The sequence below is a fragment of the Chelmon rostratus genome, chromosome 16, assembly GCF_017976325.1.
Source record: "Chelmon rostratus isolate fCheRos1 chromosome 16, fCheRos1.pri, whole genome shotgun sequence".
Classification (NCBI taxonomy): Eukaryota; Metazoa; Chordata; class Actinopteri; order Chaetodontiformes; family Chaetodontidae; genus Chelmon; species Chelmon rostratus.
In genome coordinates this window covers 15,594,533-15,615,875 of record NC_055673.1, presented here as the reverse complement: position 1 = coordinate 15,615,875, position 21,343 = coordinate 15,594,533, and the positions used below count along the sequence as shown (strand labels likewise).

Genomic DNA, 21,343 nt, shown 5'->3' with positions numbered 1-21,343 from the left:
GCAACAACCCCCCACCCCCTCAGCTGAGGTAGACGGCGTTCTACTGTGGAAGCATGGATACACTCAAGCACTTTTTTTTTCTTCTTTTTTTTTTTAAACCACAATCAACATATTTACATTCGGCATGAAGAGACAAATGAAATAAATTTTATATCTAGGTTTTGGATTCCGTTCCTCTTTTCCTCGCCCTCAGTCAGGGTTCATTCAGTATGTTGTGTGCCTTTTCTGGTTTTCCCTGTATGAGCAACAAATTGAAACATCAAGTTACATTTGCAGGTTACAGAGAATGTCTTCTGTTTAAATCATTTTCCTATAGCGCAAAAAAACAAAAAAGAAAATTAAAAAAACCTATGCGTCTATCAGTGTGACTCCCCCTACCCTCACCATGCAGTGAACGACGTTAACATTGACTTGATGGCCTGGCTACAAGGGCCACTCCGGACTGACAAAGCTTGCTCTATGAAAATAAACCTAGTCGGGCTTGGACCTTGCTGAGACGCGCCATCATTAAGGAAGGTGGCAGATGGTCTGGGAACAGAACAGACAAAAAACAGACGCTTTGCTGACTCTAGGGCAGCTAGAGAGAGGACGATACAGTCCACGCTGCACTGCCCTGACCACAGCCCTCCTAGGAAGGCCAAAAGGAAAATTTTTTTTGACAAATTAAAGTACCATTACCAATAAACAATGTCAATCCCAAAACTAAATGGCAATTGCTGCAATTATGTACGGTTGGCATTATTTGCATGTCTTAGTTGTCTTGTACTTTTTTTTTTTCTTTTTTTTTTCTTTTTTTCAGAAGATGGTGGACCCTCAGGGGAAAAACTGAGGCGATTTTCTCTCGATACTCCTGTCAGCCGCCAGCTGAGGGGGCGCCAACTCTTGCTCCGGGGCTGCTATGTACAAATAGACTTTATGTACAGGGTCATCTTAAGTCACACATACACATGAACAATGCCGCCTAAAGCACCAGAGTTGAAGGCAAGGTCAGTTGGCAGCTGACCAAATTTTAAATTTTCTTAAAAAAATAAAAATGTTCAAAGACTATCAGCTTTATAAAGTATACAAAATACCACAAAAGCAAAATAAAAAAGAAAGGAACATTTTTTCATATATATATAATCATTTTCTTTTCTCTTCTGAGGTACTAGATCCTGAGGTAGTTCAGTAAAATGCATATTAAATTGGTTTTCCTGGGCAGCAGCAGTTCGGCACCGTTTTCCCCAAGTGTCAGTCATGGCGCTGCCCTCACCTCTAAATATATATTCATCTATGTATATAGGTCTATCTATAAAATGCATCCAAATTTATAAAATGCCACTATCATTACAAGGGCCGGACGCCCAATATAATCCACCCTTTCAGGGGTCCTGTCCTGAAACAACAATCTTTCCCCTAAACATGGCCCACCCAATCTGAGCCAACCCTCCCCCAAAATAAACCTCTCTGTTGGTCCGAGCGGGACCTTGATAGCAATGCCTTTTCCTTTCCACAGAAAATTCATGAGAAAGCTTCATCAACCAATTAAACACTTAAAAAAAAAGGGAAAAAAAAACTAAATCTTGAAATCAACCAAAACATCTTGTCAGGTTTGAAGTACCACACCAAGGAGGTGATAGGAGGGGGATCCTTATTTCTTCTTTGTGTTTATAGTGTTTAAAACAAACAAGAAAAAAAAAGGACAAAAAAAAAAAATCAACACACCCGTGCTGGGGAGGAGGAGAGCGGTCGAGGGGTGCGTACATGTGAGGGCAGGTGACATTGTTGCGAGCCCTCAGAAGTACATTCTCAGAGATGCAGAGAGGTGAGGTGGGTGGAGGTTAAGAGGCGTGGGGTCTCTTATTAGCCACACTTAAAAGTTCAAGTAAGACAAGGAGGGGTGGATGTTTGGTTGGGTTCTGATAACCTTTGACCCCTGAGATGAGCGTTGCGACCCCTTGTCTTCTTTTTCTTCGTCTCCCCCTGGGCTCTGCTGCATCTGTCCATCTGTCGAGTCTTCGGGCAGATTCGGTCACCATTCCTCCAGGGCCGCTGGATCTTCACTTCCTGCGGGGCAGCGGAGGTTGGGCTCCAGAGGGAGGCTTAGGCGGCTGCTGCTGCCTCCTCACCTGGGCCAGGATTTCCTGAATCTTCCTCTGTGCCAGCTGGAGGATGGGGGAGAAAGAATCAGATCACAGCACAAAGAAATCAAGCCATGAAATCACTAATTCGTCATTTCTACCAGGTAGCAAGATTCCACGGAGGTGTGGACAGCCAACTCCTTAAGTCACGTGCCTCTGGAGAAAGCAGACTTGAATTTTGCCTTCCTGCGGAATTTTACATGTTTGCTGTCTTTGTAGAAACCCACCTGGCATGCAAAGAAGTGCCCGCTGATCTTGACTATAACCTGGTCGTTCTCATCGGGCGTCTGTTCCCTGGGCACCACCACTTCTGCACAGGTCAGGTTCTGCAGCTCGTTTACCTGCAGCCACGATAAAGAGACAACAACAAAACTTCAAGATTCATAGAAGCTGATATGAACGCCACTGCTTTGCTTTTAGCAGTTAAGCTTCACAGTACTCTGGCTTGGGCTATTTCAGCTAGCGCAGCGACTTATCAATCGGCGTTCCGGTTTACCGTTTTTCCACCCTTCCCGATGACTCGTCCAGCAGCAAAGGAAGGAACCTTGATGTGAGCCTCCAGCTTCACCTCCTCCTTGGGTCCGAAGAAATTCTCTTCCTTCAGCTTGCCAAAGATGCGACACTGAGCCTGAGCACAGGTTGGAGAATAGATTATTCATGCTGCACTTAGGAAACAGAGCAAATGCACAGCAGCATTTCTGTGCTGGCTGTAAAGAGCCACTTACATACTAACAAAACCTGTAAATGAAGAAATGACTGACTGCAAAATGAATCCTAGAGCTGCTACCATCAAATTTAACTACGTGGCTCCATTCTTATAATTCTGTTTTATGTGTTTAAATGGCTGTGATGAGGTACAACACCTTAAACTGAGCCTCTGGTGGTCCTACGATGATGACCATCCTCTGCTTAGCATCCATTCCTTCTGCAGGGGCAATCTGAAGGAGGGCAGACAGCCAGCATTTCAAAAAAAAAAAAAAATGCAACCTTCACTGACGCTTCCAATTCCTATCAGTCAAGTGACAACAGGTAGACAGCCGGCATCGACACTTTATCATTGAGATTCAGAACTTCACCTCCTGTCCCTCGCTCACCTTGATTGAGGCTCCAGCAAAGTGTGACAGCTGTTTGATGTGCTGACCCTGTTTTCCAATGATGGCTCCCACTGCGAGCGCCGGGATGAACAGGTGAACCGTCTCCGACTCTGGGTGTCCCTGCTGGGCACAGACGCGTTAGTACTACTGTGACCGGCAGGATCACGCAGACAGTAACTGCAGACCGCTCGCTCGGGTCCGGCCACCGACACTTATGTAAATGCCGACGGTGGGTCTAGCAAAAGCTGTTCAGTTCTCGAAGCCGCGCTGGAGCTCATGCCCTCCACTTCAAAGACAAACAGCTGGTCAGAAGAGATATCGCTCCTCCGTTTAATTCTCTTGTCAAAGGCCACAACCTGAGTTTGCCACATGCATCAGCCAGATAAAAAAAAAAAAAGAAACAATCAGGTGGAAAAGTGGTATCTGGGTATAAAGCTCATGGTTTTGCCTTCACACTCCATTAGCGGAGGAGTGTGTCATTAGAGACTGTCGCAAACACATCACCTCTGGAGGTGGCTGCATGGTCAAAGAGGAACAACAAGTCGCCCTGTTGATTTTGGATGGAGCCCAATATTCCGGTCAGTGTGTCAGCTCAGGGAACGCTAACAAGTTGCTCTGGCAGCCTCCAAACCTGTGGCGAGGATGTCTTACCCGATCGAAAAACCTTCCTATAAAACTGCAAATGCAGCTTGTTTGGCAGAGATGACACTGTAAAACATCCGGTGAAGCTGCTCTGAAACAACACAAGGAGCCAAGCTACTGCTTCTCTCCCTGACTATGTCTCCCCATGTACCAGGTTTAACTGCTGCACACAGATCAGGGCATGACTGAAAGGTTAAAGATCAAGGGGCAACCCTGGGGGACAACTTCGATGTAGCAAAACCTTTCCCCCCTAACCCCGCAGCGAGCAGCCACAAGCCGTGCAAAGCACTTTGGGACGGGTGACTTACAGCAAGGGGCTGGCTGCTCGCCGACAGCATAGAAGCCCAAAATGGCCCTTCACCCCCATAAGGACTGCACTAAAGGAAAAAAGACACATGAAACTGAGTTGCTACAGACCAAAAGTCTGCTTTTGTCTTAATGAATCTTCATCAGGCCGACCCAAGAGTTGCAGAGTATGGAGTTTAAAATGAAAACACAGGCAGTCCTGGCTTCGTAATGGTGGGGCTATGGAGCAAACCACTGCACGTTACATGACAAGGACGCGCTTCACTTACTCCAAACGACGAGCATCCGCCGTGTGCTCCAGGAGGAGGGACACTGGACATGGAGGGACCCATGCCTGGTGCGCCACTGGGGAACAAACCCAAAGCATTCAGATTCAAGCCTGGAATCAGGTTGGACTGGAGCTGGCGAGAAAAGACGGCAGTTCTATTAATACAACACAGATCACGAGATGTACGCTTTTGCTCATCGATGCAACTCATCCTTAACATTTGCTCAAAGTTGCACTTCAGCTCAGAAAATGTATGTTCTTCTCACTTTCTGTGTCGATACAAGCAGTTTTATCTGAGGTCACGAAAGCAGAGAGATGTGGTCTGAAAGTGCTTCTAGTCTCATCATACCAAGACCGCATGCCTCAAATTAGTGAGACTCCAGAATTACAACTTATCCACACAATAAGCACCTGTTAACTAGCCACTGATTAGCATGCATATCAGTGGCATGTCAGTTTTTTATTATAAAGTTTGATATTATGAAACACTTATTAATGATTTATTCTGGGGGTTGGGGTTATTAAGATCACAATTCACAAGCAGTATTTAAGAGGCTACTGAAGAAAAACATTGATAGGGCGATCAGTCGTAGTACGTGGTTATACAGAATAAAGCATTAAGTACTTGAGAATGACTGATAAAAAAAAATGTGTACCTTCATGTAAAATAAAATCTCTGCAGTCTCTCAAAAGCTTGATTTTAGCAGGTTGTTTGCAAACCCCCATAGTGACACTACAGCAAAAAAATGGGTCTTTCCCTCCAGATTCTTGAGCGTTTTCTGTAGAAAACCTCCATACATGTATTTTGTCCACCTTGCGACCAGCATGCACACTGTGCAACAAAGCTTTGTTTTGCAGGTGCAGCCCCCATGCATTCAAAAGCTGTAGTCTTAACAGCCCTGTTTCAGTGATTCCCCAAGATCTGGATTATCAAGAAAAACATTCACGTCCATCAGGTTTAAGTCGCTGAGGAAGACCTGGTTGACACATTATAACCTTGCTGGAAAACCGTCTTTGATAGTTTTGCGAAAGTGTTTGTATTCATTTCTATGACAACAATTCAGGATATGAAAGTGCTGCTATGGCATCTGCATTTCCAGATCAACGCCATTATCCGATTCACTTCCTAAAAACTGTCAGTTATCTGGTTTCTTGTTTTTATGTAAATGTAGTCGCAGTAATCGTCTCCTGCAGCGGGCTGTGCCCCGTGCATGAGAGGAGAATTCACACACACTTCCCATTTGAAGGCATTTTTCCCTGCTGAGTAAGTGCTAGAAATACTTACGTTCATAGCAGCCATGTCACTCTCATACGATTCCCTGATCTTCTTCATCACCTCCTCCTCTGCTCTCGCGCACGCCTCGATGGAGCCCTTCACCGTGATGGTCCGCTCTGGGTTGTACAGGGTCAAGTCCTGGAGACTGGACAGAGCGAGTGAGTGGGAGTATTAATACATAATAATTAAGAGCAGTAACTCTGACGCCTAAGCAAATACTACACCATGAAATGCGCATGCCGTGCTAAGTGGCACTTTCATGAATGGGCTGCAGAGGCTACAAATAGTGTCAATTAAAATACACGAAAAAGTCTCACGGTGAAATTGTGATCTTGGTCCCCGTATCCAGCTCGATTTTCTTCAGGTTGCGTCCTTCCTTCCCAATTAATCTTCCTACAAAGTTGTTGTGTGCCAGTATCTTCAGTGGGATCTCCTCGGTACTGCACAACACAGATATGTTCAGCGAGATGCTCCTCAGCTGTAACTTAACATTCAGATCAGACCTCCTCTACCGATCTTTACTTTTGGCTGCGTGTTGTGAATCGTCAGTGTTTTACATTAGGTTTCTTTCGTACTGAAAAAAGAGAATAGGAAATTCTGTTTGGCACAAAATTGAGCAGGCGTCGCTGTGCATCTCAACATGCTAGACTCTCCATCCAAACTCACATTGACAAAATGTACTGAAAGCATTTTTAGCCAGGTACATCAATGGAAATCTGATTAAGCTAAGGGTGCGTTTAAAAAAAAAATAAAAAAATTACATGATCTCACGTTGAACTAAGGCAAATATTATGTCACTCTTCTTGTTTGGGCACAAACTCACAACTTAGTGTCGATGGCTTCCTTCTGCATGATCTCCATGATGGTTGTACAAGCATTCGAGCAGCCTTCGGGCGTGGAGTGAATTGTGATGGGCTTCTCTGCTGCTCCTGCGTTTTCTTTCCTGTGGATGTCGATCCTGGAGTGAAAAGGAAAACTTATTTGTATGACAGCTTTCAACAAGGAGGCAGTTCAGAGTGCTTAATGTGAGACAAAGGCCTTAATCCAAGATATTGAAGACAGAGGAAATACAAGGCCACATGTAGACAGAAATGGGATTTAAAAGGATTAAGACAAAGTAAAATAGACGATTAAAATAAGCTAAAGAAGAAAAAGACATTTAACAGCAGATGTGAATACTAGGTCGAATTTTAAGTGAATAAAATGCATCTCTTTTAAATCACGGCGCAAGACAATTCTGAGGGTTTGTTCCAGATATGTGGTGCACAGAAACTGATGCTGCTTCTCCAGGTTTAGTTTGACTCTGGGGACAGGGATCAAAACTGCTCCCGAGAGGTCTGGATGGTTCGTAATGTACCGGCAGCTCAGAGATATATTTCAGCCCTAAACCGTTCAGTGCTTTATACACCAACAGCAGAATTATTAAGTCCACTCCTTGGACCACATCAGGCCGGTTCTCAGTTCTTCGCACTGGCTTCCTCTTTGTCACTTTGCTGGTCTCAGTGAGCAGCAGCGTATGGAATCAGATGCAGCTGTCTGATCCACTTTTGAGAGAGACCTGTGAGGACAGTAGGAGAGCCTGCTGAAGATAAATGCATGGGCAAGTTTTTCTAAATCCTGCTGAGACCTGAGTCCTTTAATTCTTGTTTTGTTCTTAAGATGATAGTAGGCTGATGTTGTAACTGTATTAATGTAGATATAAAACTCCATGACTACACCTCAATTTCTGGCTTGATCTGTGGACTTTAATGTTCGCGACTAAAGCTGAGCACTGACTTAATTGTTGTTTACATATGAAATCAGTGGTTTGTTGAACGTGCTTACAACAGATCATAGTCACCTGTTGTTATCGCTACATAAATTCAGGTCATCTGCATTATTATGGGAAGATATTTTGTTGTTTTCCATAACCTGCACTAGTGGGAACAGAAGAGGCCCGAGAAGGGAGCCTTGGGGGACTCCAAGCTCAGACGTGTTACTACGGATCCACACAAAATAGTCGTTACTTTTCAAATAGGATTCAAACCAGATTTGCTCTGTGCCACAAAGTGCGTGCCTTTGTGGCACAGAGCACACTTGTTGGGGTCGACTATTACAAACACATCACTGAGATTGAATAATACTAACACTGAAAGGGTTCTGCCGTTTGTGTTTAAGTGAGTGTCATTCAAGACCTTAAGAGCGGTCTCTGTGCTGCAGTGTGGTTTGAATCCTGCCTGAATAGGTCCCAACAGCTGGCCAAGAGGTTTAACTGTTGAAAAAAAACCCTTTTCAATGATTTCGCATCATGAGGTTTGATATGGGCCGATAATTGTTCTTTAGTGAGTTACTAAAGTGGCTTAATAACTGCAGTTTTCAGAGCCTGTGGGAAATAGCCTGAGAGTACACAAGTATTGAATATTTGCAAAATATCTGATGTCATGCAGTTAAAAACTTAAAAAAAAAAAAAAAAAAAAAAAAAAAAAAGGTGAGGCAGCAAGAGGAGGATTTCAGATGTTGCACAGTTTCATCCAAGGTTATTTGATTGATGAGGGTCAAATTGTGTCACGCTAATTTAATCAGTTTTAAGAGGATGCACCGTAAACCTGATATGGAAGGGAGCTCGTCTGATCCTCTGAAGGGTCAGAGGTGACTGACACAAGAGGGTTTGCCAGCCAGTAACAGCAGCATATAAGGCCCATGCATTGTTATTGTCAGTTCCATCAGAGAGAGACTGCCTTTCATGTCTCTGTTCTCCATGATAAAAAGGTAAAGGCTCTCTTTATGAATGCCACTTTGAACCTGAATTTTTGTTTTTTCGCCACCAGCGTTCAAGCTTCAACTCTTTTTGAATTTTTACCATCATCACATCTCTAACGGTGCTTTTATTCTTACCATGGACTATTGTTACCTTTGTGGGAGTGAAGGAAATTTAGGATATTAAAAAAAAAAAAAAAAACAGCCTACTTTTAACTCTGGAGGTCAACGATACAGACAAAAGACAGAACACAGCTCACTGGCAATGTTCAGCATAAGTCCTAACCTCTGCGTACGTACTTTGAGTGGGTCTGTTTGGTGATGTTGCGTATTGTGGCACCCTCCTTGCCGATAATTGCCCCTACAAACTGCGTGGGAACCAGCAGGCGCAGTGGGATGTCTGACTGCACTTTGGGCCGGGCGCCCAGCCCTGGAGAGCCGGAACGAGGGGGTCCACGGGTGTTAAAGCCTCTCCTGCCCCCCGCCGAAGGACCCTCTGGTACAGCCGTCTCATCTGGGATATAGGACACTTTCAAAGCATAGTTCTCCATCATTGATCCATTCAGCTTCTCCATCGCCCTGGGGAGCACACAGAGTTGTCAGTCTCAAACTCTTGACCAGCACTGAGTGTGGATGATTTAAGAGCACAGAACGGCTTGGAGTGAAACACCGACTGCCAAAACAAATTCCTGTCGAGGCTGTCAACACAAGCTTCACGTCTGGTTTCTTTCCCATCTCCTCATCAATGGGAGAATCCAAAGAGTGGGGACATTATAGCAGAATCGAGAGGCTTCGGTCCAAATTGATACAGTTCATGTCTCAAATAATGGGCACAAGGGACAAGGAGGCAAGACCTCCTTACACGCCCATCATCCTGAGGCACAGTGACCGAGCATCACACCCCGAGAGCTACGAAAATTTCACTCCAACCTCCAGACAGCATTCACACCTAATGCATGTCTGGCCTGTCAGCCTCAAGGACTTATTTTTGTAGTGAAACAATCAACTGTGCCTGGAGACTTCTACAACCACTCGGCAGACAGCAACATTGTAGTATGATTCATGTACACCAGGGGGCACCAGATGGCTAATTTAACCCCCCTCCCACACCAACACACCCACACACACACACACACACAGACATATATACACATACACACGCACACACAGACCCCTTCCCCACCTCATTGCATGTCAAATTTAACTGGACTGCTTTTTGTGCTTTTTAAAAGGAGGAAATCAGGTGCACTGTAAGAGCACAAGACAGAGGAAGCTGATGTAGTTTTCAGTAGAGAATGCAGGATAAAGTGAAAAACTTGAGCAGATCCACGTCAAAAGCTATATGACAGATGAGCTGGAGGTTAATGATGTGAATACACTGCATGTGTGTGCGCGTGTGTACTCACAGCCTGGCCTGGTCCTTGGCTGCATATCGAACGTTGACTACCGCAGTCTCTGTGTCAGTGTTTACTGTAGTAGAACACACAGCAGTCAATTCACACACATTCAGCGACAGTGACGATTTCCCGCTGTCGGACACTTTTACACGATTCAACAGTGACAATTGGAAATTGCACAATGATTTTTATCATTGCATTTAAACATTAATCCAAATTAAACATTGCACGGTTGTGGCATAAAAACACACTAATTCTGAATGCAGTATAAAAGGTGGCTTTTCAGGGAAGGTGATGGAATTATATTTTCAGCAAAATGCAACACAAAGCTTAATCAAGTTTGTTTTTACCTTGTTCACAGCTCTCTACTGCACCATACTGAGCAAGCATACCATCCAAAACCTGAGAGAAAGAAAAGCCATGATTATTTAGAGACTTTGGAGGCTTTGCACAGAACCTGTTAGAGAACAGAAGCTATATATGAGAACTAGCCCCGCTCACTGCAAGGACACACTCCATTAATTCTTAACCCCACAGTTCAATGTTGAGTTACATGGATAAATTTGCTGCCTTCTTGTAAAAGCCTGTCTACCTAAAATTATGACTCTACCCCTCACGGCACTTGCATGGAGCTCCAGTTGATGGGCCAGTTTTATAACATTTTAAAAAGTCTTTATTTCAAAAGAACCCATGCATTCCCTGTAAAACAACCATTTCCAAAAAAAAAATAACATGTTTAATTTACAAGCAGCCCGCTGTTCATCTAACAACATACATTCAAAAGCTTGATCATTTCAGGGAAACAAATCCATGAAGCTATGGTTGGCTTTTACTTGGACTTTTTTTTAAATACTGGTAAAATTATTAAATACATTTTTTTAATCCCAGCATGCTGTAATCATTTATTAAAAAGGGGAAACAGCAACAAAAACATGGCTTTATTAGAAAATGGATCCAAAAGAAAGCCACATTACGCTGGCCACCTGCCCAAATCTGGAGACCACAGCATTTCAATTCATAGATGTGATCAAATGCGGGCGAGAGGGGGAGCGAGGGTTCTAAGCTAAGCTAAGACATCCGACCATGCTCAGTCGAACGCAAGGCCACACCCCCAAGAGCTCAACCCCACTTTCTAGCCAACAAGAGTGCGTCCCTGCCCCCCCACTCCACCAACCCACCAACCAAGCAACCTCCCGCCTCCCTGCCATCTCCACTCTCCATCATTGGCTGCTCCAGCTCTGATATGAGTTCCCTGAAGCCAAGAGTAGCCGACTGCTGGCTGGATGCGCTGCCTGTCCGTCTACTGAGCCCAGCCAATGGGAATCCAGGCCATTCAGGAAAGGGTGGGGTACATTCCAGCAGGAAGCAGTGGCTGGGGGAGGGGTGTGAGTTCATGCTACACATTCTGTGAATCGGTGCACATGGAAGGGAAGGGGAAACAGTCCAGGCCCACCCACCCACTACAGCTTGTGAACATGCCAATACTCTCGCCACTATTCTCTCGCTGTATGGATACACACACACCGTGACCCATTGTCTTATCTACCTGATAAGATACATACAAGGCCTTTGCATCAAAAGATCCCTTTCTATTCAGTTCCTCCATTCTTCCAACCCATCCCCCCTCTAAGAGGGAGAAACCTCCATGTCACCTTTTGCAAAAGCAAACAGCTTGCTCGCTCGCTACATACTAGGAACATGGGTGGATCTAGAGCTGCAGTTGAGGGACATGCGTAGGCAAAGCGAGCCCACCATTACAAAACGCTGAGCCTGTCCGTAGCCATTTGATCACAGTGTGTGAATCAGGCTGAAATCTAAAGCCATGTATTCACCTTACAACCTCACAGTTTACAACAATACTCAACAATTGCGCAATTCAATAAGACAATTCTGATTAGGCTTACACTGTCTTCATGGAGCACTAAATTAAACTGAGCAGTACAAGCACACGCTAACAGCTAAACCTCTGCAGAGGGGAAAAAAACTAAACAAAAAGGTCACGTAAAGCTGCGTTACTGGCACATGGAAGTTCACAGTGAGCTCTCGAGTTTGACACAAACGATTTCTGAATAAAAGCTTCAGTGAAATTTGTCAGACAACTCTGAAATGTTGAAACTGAACTACAGATGAATTTACGTGCACCCAGCAGGTCAGTATGTGCTAAAAGCAGAATGTGTAGCACCGAGTAAGGTGGTTTTAAATTAAATACTTATCACATGCAGAGAAAGACATACAATTCCCGGACACACACACACACACGACTGTTGCTCAACACTTCACTAATCAGGCAGTGGCCTTGAAATCTGACCACGTTACAGCCCCCCATTTCTATTGATATTATTCATTTTGACATGACATGTTTTTGCCCTTTAACCCTTTATGTAAAACAAGTGATTATACTTGATCTAAGAAAAAAAATGACCTTGAGCATTTTTTAACAGCTTCAACTCAGTTTAAATCCTGTGTTAAAAAAAAAAACAACGTTCAAACATGCAGTGTGTACATGCCTGACTTCCACTTGTGCAACGGGGAATCATTTTGCATGATCAATTCAGACATGATTTTCTGAAGAAAATGTCACAGGAAAATCTGAGTGTGTATTTTTGCCTGAAGTACCAAAGGTTCGCACCCAGGCTTAATCCCAATATCATGTCAAATAATTCATGCAAGTTTAAAAGTCACCTGTGTTGGAGTTGTGTGTGTGCGACTCAATTTAACAGCACAACATGAATTAATATTAGTGGTCTTAATGTGGGACCTCTCTCTAACCAGCATGTATACAAATGTGGTGTCATACACATAATAGACGTAAACCACCTGTTTCAGGCTAACTGACCTCTATCACTGTATCATTGTATATTATTACATTTTAGTTTTTTTTTCCCTGTATTGCGTCAACAGTGTCAGGAGCAAGAATTAATCTGAGGTGTAGTTTGTGGTGGTGTTTATAGATCGTGTTACTGTGTTACAGACCATCCATAAAAACACTATTATGTTCTCGCACACCTCAAACTATGTCTTTAAATTAAATCTCTTACAGACTCAGTTTATGAATAAAATTTGGTAAGATTCAAACACTTAGTGTTTCTTGCACGTCTGTGTGTTGGATTGCATTAAATTGCGCAGGTGCGGGTTTTATCCTCTCTGCCCTCTACATGTGGAGGAAACACTGACACATGTGAATCTTTAACTCAAATCACTTAATTTCCAGACGGAGTGTGCAAACGAAACACACAAGCAACAACACAAAGTCCTCAAGAACCAAATTGACTCTCTAAAAAATAATATGCCATGAACCATATAAGGATATGAGATTTGCACACTCGAGTTGGCCAGGGGGCCACGTCAAACCCCATGCCTGCCGCATGAATGTTTCACAACCCCACAGACAATACACTTGGTTTATTTTTATTTCATTTCCACATGGGTTCTCTCTTTTTTTTTTGCAAGAAAACATGTGGCGTGAAAAGGCATTCACTAGCAGCGTTGAAGGACACCATGACAGAACAATTAAGTCACGTTTCCCCATTGAAGCACATCAGATCTCGTACAGCCCAAGAATCAAACAGCAAGCTTTTTCAAGATGCTTTAAAAACCTGCCTAGCAAGTAGCCAACACATGTAGCTGTGTGATGCTTAAAAAGATCATGTACCTGCTTAAGTGTCCTTGCGCGTGTGTGTGACCCTGCCTCACCAACCTGGAGATCCTACTGTTGAGACAGACAGCCTTTCTAAAGTCCTCAAATGTCTTTGTTTCATAAACCATGACCATCTATCCTGGCTTCCCCAATCTGCTGCGCAGCTAAATTGTACAAATTCAACCATACAATCTTCATTATCAAATTTCCAGTGGTATTTGCAATCATTTCTGCTCTACCAATCACAGTTCCACCCACTGGTCGGTGCGTTACACCGGCCTGAGCTGCAGCCTTGTTCAAACGAATCATCAAGCGCCTGCTCAATTGAAACCCAAAAGGGAGGCAAGGTGACTCCAGAGGCCACTAAATGAGAGCCCAGTCGGGCTGCCCGATGGTGCCCCGCCCTGGAAGCAGTTAGCAGCCTGTTAGCACTCACCTCCCACTGCATGTGAGGCGGGATGTTCCTGATCTGCAGCTTACAGCTCCTGGAGAGAGAACAAGGGAGGAAGAGGGTGGGGGATGGATAAAGGAGGAGGGAGAGAAAAGAAATTGATGAAGGTAGATGGGAAGAGAGATGGGAGACAAGAGGGGGAGAAAGACAGTTAGTAGCCGACAATACCAAGGGCACAATGATACAAATGACAGAAAGGGGATCTTATTTAAAAACTGAAAAAAAAAGAAAAACAGCAGTTCTTTATTCCCACCGCCATCTAGTGACACAGACCAGGGTGAAGAAGCTGCGGATATGACTTCTGCTTTAATTCCATTCCCAACCCAGCAGGTGCACTGAGACACCCGGGGTAAAAAGTGGGAGGAAGTGATGGAGAAAAAGCGGGTAAAGGGGTGATTTGGAATCTCCACTGGGTGGCCTAAATGGAGTTGAGGGTGCTCAAAATAAAAATTAAGCTAAAAACGCACCACGCCCATTGTGCCAAATCACCAATTGTGTCACACAGAGTGCGAAGAACGAGATGGGGGAGAGAAACGGGAGAAGTGAAGCGGCAGAAAGGAGTAGGAGGAGAAAAATAAATGGGATTGAAAAGGCAAAGATATGCTATATGAGAATGCCTTGTCTACACTCTGAGTCAAGCATGTGCCCTGTAGCACTGCATCAAGAGGATTCAACCACTGCAAGACTCAAGTCCACTCGTTTTAACCAAAATAGACACTTATCCAGGAGCATCCAGCTGTTGTATCGAGAAAAAAAAAAAACAAAAAGAGGAGGGGGACAGCAGAGGGTGGTGCAGGTGCCAAACAGAAACCAAAGGGAATCTCCGCTAGCCACGTCACGCTAAATGGGAAGAATCAAAATTGCGTGCTTGTTCGTAGAGAGTGTGCACACAAGCAGAAGCAAGTGGCGACTAGCAGCTACAATGGTGCTGCTGTGCTCCGTCACTAGAAACAACCAGGACAGACATCCCCAATTCATCCCTTTAGCTTGAAGGTTCGCTGATTTAGTTACAGTTTGTGTACAGCGGCACGAGTATACAGGCAATGTGTGGAGGTCATGCAGACAATGGAACTAGTGCATCAATGAGTCACAGAGTTTCACAAGTGTCTGCGTGCATGTGGATGTTGTATAAAAATGCGTGAGGAGTGCAGGCCACTCCAAAGTCCCCTGCCTGTTGACACACACACACACACACACAAACCTAAAGGAACAAAATGTACACATGGCTGGGGAGCTGAAGCATGAACACACACACGTAATCTGGAAACACAATCGCTGACCCCGACCCATTTCCACACCCGCCTCACACTCGCTCCGCACATACCTGATACATATGCAGCTAATCTAAGTGTTGGTTTGTGGACACCGTTTTCTGCCTTCTGTGTAAAAAAAAAAAAAAAAACTTTAAGGTAAAGAATGACACTACACACACCTCTTTGTTCTTTTCCTCGAGCTTCACTGAGCTGTTAAATGACGTCTGAAATGCAGCTCATCTACTTGCTCCAATGCTAATGGCTTTTTTTTTTTGTATTCTGTGCGGAAGATAACACCTTACAACATGCAGCATTTACAAACTCACTCCTTACGCCATGAACTCAAACGTAAGAAAAAAAAAAACATAAGCAACAAAGTGTCACTTTAAAAAAAAAATAAAAACACACACACACATCTACGCAGTGAAACCTACTGCACATGTGCAACAGGGGCCGCAGTAGTTGAAATTCCACAGTTTAGCCACTACGACCGTAATCAAGCCAGCAGCAGTTCAACAACATGTTTAATTTGAGACATTAGGGAACTGCTTCATTCTAAAAACGGGCAAATTGTAAAGAAAATTCCCAAATAACTTCCAAGAAGAATTCCAGCCCTTTCCGGCCCACTGTGCCATTCCTGGCTGATCCGGCCCCCTCTCCCCACACATTCTGTATGCTCTGCATTGCGGTGGGAACGCCAAGCGAAATGTGCAAATGCACCAAGCACTTCCAGTCGGATTAACCTATAGCTCCACACAGAAGAAGTCAGCCAGGGTATGGGGTGGGGTGGGGGTTGGGGGGGTGGTATACATTCCCTAGCCCCAGCCCTTGATTTGGGGAGGGGTGTGTGTGTGTGTGTGAGTGGGGTGTGGTGTTGGGGGGACTAGCCCTGTTTCAGGCAAGGGTAACAAGGGCCCTCTCTGCCCTGTGGGGGTGGGGCCCTGTTGCCATGGACACGAACAAGTCCACTGACAGGAACATGTAGAGCGGGGTTAAAAGTGGGAGGGGGAGGGAAGGAGGGGAGGGCCAGGAGTGACTGGGGTTGGCTCGTCATGTGATGGCCAGGAGGAGGCCGGGCTCCTTATTTACTTTTAAAATGGACCAATATTCTACATGTTGGCCCCCTTCTCTCGCCGCTCAGCTGAGCGGGCCTGCGCCGTCAACACACGAGTGGCTGCAGACACGTATGCAAGCATTACGAGACTTCACCACACCTGCATTCATCTTCATTCCTCATCGTCCGGCCTGACTCGAGCACTCTACGTCAGCACCATCAGGGACGGTGTGGGACACACGAGATCTGTGCTCAAAGCCCATCCACAGCCATTGACTATTCAGCATGCAGAGGTTCTGAATGACTGAACTCCATGCAGTCTGGTTTCCGCTGCCCTCTCACAGGCCTTATATGCACACTGTGCACCCAATAAGCTACATTCAACACTTGCGTTTGGATAGATTGGTTTGGAATTCCCTCAGAGAATTCCAATGAGCTGAATATCAACAGTTAGAAATGACTCAACTTCTGCAAAGACTAAAACACATTTGTCTCTCTCTCCCCCCGCTGCACAGAAAATACTGTTTATACTATATTCAAATATACATGTGTAGGTATATAAAAAGAGAAGGCAAAAACTACAATGAGATTCTGATTTGAGCCTAGGAGGAGGGAGAGTTAAGGAACCTTTGCCTGCAGTCTGGGTAAAACAAGGGGCCACATTCATAATTCTCTGGCACCCCAAGTCTCCGTCCCAAATCCCCGTTTTTGCAGGTGGGGCCCCACAGTGACCCCATGACCCAGAATTCTTGTAATAAGAGCCAGGAGCCATTTCTACGAACAGCCCTGATACGATCGACACTATTGTCTCAATTTAAACATGTTCTTTTAATGCTTTTTTTTTTTTTACTTAAAAAAAAGCAAGGGGGCTGAAACTTGACACCACTTGCTGAGAACAATTGCTATGCCATACATGTTGTAAAATAAGTCAAAGCTGTCCACGTTTAACGTCCGTTTCCCTGTCGCTCTCACAGACACACACACATATACACACACACACACTTGGGGCCACCCCTCCTACAGCCATGCCACTTTCTCTCCTTCTGTACATGTGACTAAGCGGGTATGTGCATGTGGGACAGGGCAAGCTACATTTATTTTGTTTAATTTAGCCAGAACCGGAGCACAACCTGACCCAGGAAGTCACGTCAGAGTGTACACAATTATGACACTTCTGCAGCTCAGTTTGCCTTATAATTAAGACTAAAATTAAATTTTTGAAATGATTTTTTTTTTAACCTGCTCAATAAATAACTGTTAGCATAAATACACTTTATGTGGCCCAGTTGCACAAACAAGCAATTCAGTGCACTTTTGTAAAAAGCTGGGTCAAAAGTGAAAACATAATTGTCAGTTTTAGCAGTTGTGTCAATTGTAGAAAATAAGGCTGTTTCAACTGAAATGTAAATACACCTGTAAGATTCTGATTAACGCTTGATTTCCTATTGCACAATTTACATGCCTCAGAATAAAAAAAAATAAAATTAAGAAATAAGAGCACAAGACATTGTCAAGACTGTGTGGGTGTCATCTTTAAATGCCAGATTAAAAAAAAAAAAAAAGGCAGCAAAGAACGTTTTCAGAAGTCAAGGCGAAGTGAAATGTACATAAGATAGCTTAATGGATTACTAACTATGAAAGGAATACAATGCATCTGAGGGCAACATGTTTCCAATTAAGTGAGTTTTGCTGTGTTGTGTTGCTAATGCAGACAGTATATTTTCAGGAGTCGCTCCTCAACGCAGCAGATGTCTTGCTAATGCACTGGAGAGAATTTCTGTGGGCTTTTGGCCACAACCATGACAAATTCAGAGGAGCGTATATCAAAAATGCTGGATTACATGATGCATTCTGGCCAATGTGAAACGCCACACTCGACAGCATGTCACCCAGCTTTGTGTGCACGAACCCCAAACTGCAGCCACCCCACCTTCATCTGCCTGCTACAGCACTTCCCCTTCCTGACGGGTTCAAAGGTTAAGCCATGGTGATTGGCCGAGCCCCCAGTTGATATTTGCAGGTTGGAATGCAAAGAGGGGCCCCAGTGTACAAGTGTGTTGTGTGTCTATGCCCAGAATACTGTTCCCATTGACTGCTGCTATGTTCCATGTTGTAAAGGGAGGGCACGTTTTACTTTTTTGAAGTGTGGCTGAAACTCGACTCTGTTTGCTGCCATGTCCAACACAGCAGGCTGCACTAAAAAGACAGCAACGTCACCAGCTTTTCGCGATCAGGAAAATTTGGAGGAAGGTCTCGGGATTTTGACGCTAAATTCCCATGTAGCTCACCTGGTTTATTTATCTAAGCTACAATTCAGAGCAGCAGCCTCTCCAGCTGCCAGCCAAAGCATGTATGACCTTCATGTGGAAAATACATTTCACGTCAAGATGTCAAAAAAATCCCCTGCTTGATCCACATTCACGTCGAAGCACTTCCCAAATGAATGCAAGCCACGTATAATAGTTTACAAGCCTCCATGTTTCACCTCGACTTTTCTGATTTCAGACGTGCGCTGTTTCTTTGCGTAAAGCAGCAGATCAAACTTTAAAGAGACCAAACCGCGCATAATGCGCATAATTCCTCATAGAAATCCTCACACCAATTACCAAGCAAGAGCCATTTTAATTAAATTCAAGAAAAAGGGATTAATTACGAGCGAATGGCGTCACCACCAAAAAATAGGCACATAACGCCAAAAAGTACTATTTTACGTCCTCAGCACAGATAGCGTAGACCTCACAGAAAATATTTATGGTGCACTTCATGAGAACCGTCCACTGAAACACGACAGTCCAGTGTGGCTACGGGGGTCTAACTCTGAAACTAAGGTTTTCCGTGACTTGGGCCCCAAACCTCCCATTCCACTCGCGTTTGGGAGTCCATCTCATGCAACAGCAGCACAATGTGTGCAGAGGAGGGCGGAAGCGCAGGGCAGGCAGGGAGAATGACGGGCAGATCCTTCTCAAATGGACGACTCCACAAGGCCTGTACGCCTCAAATCCAGCCTGCACTGCTCTCTGCACACATTTCGGCCAGCACACGCCAGGCTTTCACTAATCGCCCTGAGGTTGGAGCTCAAATACTATCAAGTACTGTACGTGCACACACGCTGAAAAATACTAACTAAAAAACACCAGGGGATGGGCGAGCGACAAAAAGCAGCCATGTGCTGGTTAAACCCAATATGCACGACGGTTTTAGGAGCACCCCACAGCCATGGCGAGAGGAGGGAGTACACCACCATACGCCCCTTTCATTTGACCCCAGAGCATTCAGGGGAAGGAGAAAAAAAAGACACCTCATTTAACCAAAATGAAAATACTCACACCACTGAATTAGCAGAGCTCAACAGCAACATGAATGCATATTTCCGGCAAATGTCACTTGATAAAAAAAAAATAATAGGCTTCTTATAGATAATAGCTTGATGGTTTAAAAAAAAAAAAAAAAAAAAACTCCCACGAGTTGAACCAAGCGCTGGATAATAAAACTCGACCTACCTTTGACGTTTAGGGACCGAGTGCTCCACTTCGAGAACTTTCCCATGAAGTTCAACTTTACCTAAAAAAAACAAATAAAACAAAAATGCAGCTATTAATTTCAATTATCATTTGACCCAGTAAAAACAGGCCTGGCTTCCTGCTCTGGGACGTGGATTTATGGTTGGTGTTTACTACTCATTTTACGCAGGGGACTAAAATCGAAGCAGGCGTGTGTGCGCATACATCGTCCTGGATATTTTCAGCACAAGTGTGATATTTGCAGCACATATTGCCCAAAGAGCGCGAGCCACTAATAGCACGAGGACACAAATGAGCCAGACACGAGCCCAAATTCGTAAAAATTGCACGAGTTCAGCAACATGGTTACGTGCCCTACGTGAGCAGGCCCAACTTTAATATAACAACAAACTGGGGACGAGGTGAATAATGCACAAAGGCAAATGGTCGTGTGGCTCTGTTAGTTGGCCTACATTTGACCAACACAATTAAACCACCTGGTGTGTCAGCATGGGCGAAATGGCTTCACATTGTAGCCAGTGGAGAAGGCCTACGGTCTGAGAGCTGGACAGGAGTGCAAGTTCAAATTGAAACTGGTAAAAAGCAGCAACACGCCACGGCCTCTCTGCTCCCAGCCGTGCCACAGTGGGCTGTGTGATAGAGTCCACAATAAGGCTCACTTCACGGCGTCCACAGCCCCGCTGCCTGTGCGCCCCGCTGCCCTGAACGGCACGTAACCTGCGTTAGGAAAGCCTCGTCCTCATCCTCATGATGTGTGTTTACTCGACCATTTTATCAAGCCACGCTCAGTGAAATTACACGAGCAGGATTCCACTCAAAAGCCGGGGCAGCGATTTGTCTGAGCCCACGGTGTCAAAAGGCCAAGTAAAGGTTGTGTGAGAGAAAGAAATGCTTGGATACACCCCCACCCTACAAGGGCTGAAGTAACGGCAATGCTCGCACAATTGCAGCAGTTCGTGCGTCTTCCCGAATGGCACTTAGAGAGACACAAACAAGAAAACAACACCGTTTCTCACCTGAAAGAACATCGATGGCCTTCATCGCAGCCTTCTCGTCCGGGCAATCCACAAACGCATAGCCAGTTTTGACAAGAAATGGACCACTGTGCGGAATCTTCCACTGCTCAAAGATAGTTTCGAAGTCCTCCTCGCTCGCCTCGGCGCTCACGTTGCCAATGTATAGCTTATTCATGTTCTGCGCCGAAAAGGGACAATCTTTACGCTGAGGGAGAGATAGTTATTTGCTCTCACGGATGTGCAGTGTTTGGAGTAGCCTAAATCGCCTTTACTACTACGGAGTGGCTGTGGCGTGCTTCCCGGTCGTTTCAAGCCACAGATAGATTTAAACTGGCAGCCTCACAGCGCGTTTTGCTCTCCCCTCGCCCCTCTGTCTCTATCGCGCAATAAATAAATGCTCAATTATTAATCTCGTGTCTCCAAACGATGGCGGGCTGGGTGAAAAGGAGGAGAAACTACTTTGTGTCTTCCTCCAAACCCCCTTGGCAAAGAGACAGAGAATGTCACACACGGTAAGGCTGGCGCCCGCCTCTAAGTCTAGAGCCTAGAATAAGAAGAAGAAGAAGGGGGAG

At 44.8% G+C, this 21,343-nt stretch overlaps 1 protein-coding gene across 2 annotated transcripts; it reads right to left on the bottom strand.

The window, feature by feature from the left end:
• Positions 1–1,726: 1,726 nt before the first annotated feature.
• On the bottom strand, positions 1,727–21,197 carry igf2bp3 (insulin-like growth factor 2 mRNA binding protein 3). Of its 2 annotated transcripts, XM_041954892.1 has the most exons (16): positions 20,772–21,197; positions 19,735–19,795; positions 13,913–13,961; positions 10,190–10,241; positions 9,849–9,912; positions 8,743–9,021; positions 6,530–6,664; positions 6,024–6,146; positions 5,716–5,851; positions 4,432–4,563; positions 4,165–4,233; positions 3,215–3,334; positions 2,984–3,058; positions 2,617–2,748; positions 2,348–2,461; positions 1,727–2,144 (listed from the first exon to the last, which is right to left on the bottom strand). In XM_041954892.1, the coding sequence occupies exons 1-16, from the start codon at positions 20,944–20,946 to the stop codon at positions 2,040–2,042; spliced, it is 1,821 nt and encodes a 606-aa protein (XP_041810826.1). In that variant the 5' UTR covers positions 20,947–21,197; the 3' UTR covers positions 1,727–2,039. The 2 variants fall into 2 exon arrangements, with proteins under 2 accessions (XP_041810826.1, XP_041810827.1); XM_041954893.1 differs by lacking the exon at positions 4,165–4,233.
• Between the last annotated feature and the right edge of the window lie 146 nt (positions 21,198–21,343).

Coding starts and splice junctions, on each gene's coding strand:
- igf2bp3 (XM_041954892.1), bottom strand. CDS start 20,946: ATGAATAAGCTATACATTGGCAACGTGAGCGCCGAGGCGAGCGAGGAG. Junction 10,242..13,912: donor CGCCTCACATGCAGTGGGAG/GTGAGTGCTAAC, acceptor TCTTTCTCTCAG/GTTTTGGATGGTATGCTTGC. Junction 6,665..8,742: donor ACCAAACAGACCCACTCAAA/GTACGTACGCAG, acceptor TTTTCACTCCAG/GATCGACATCCACAGGAAAG.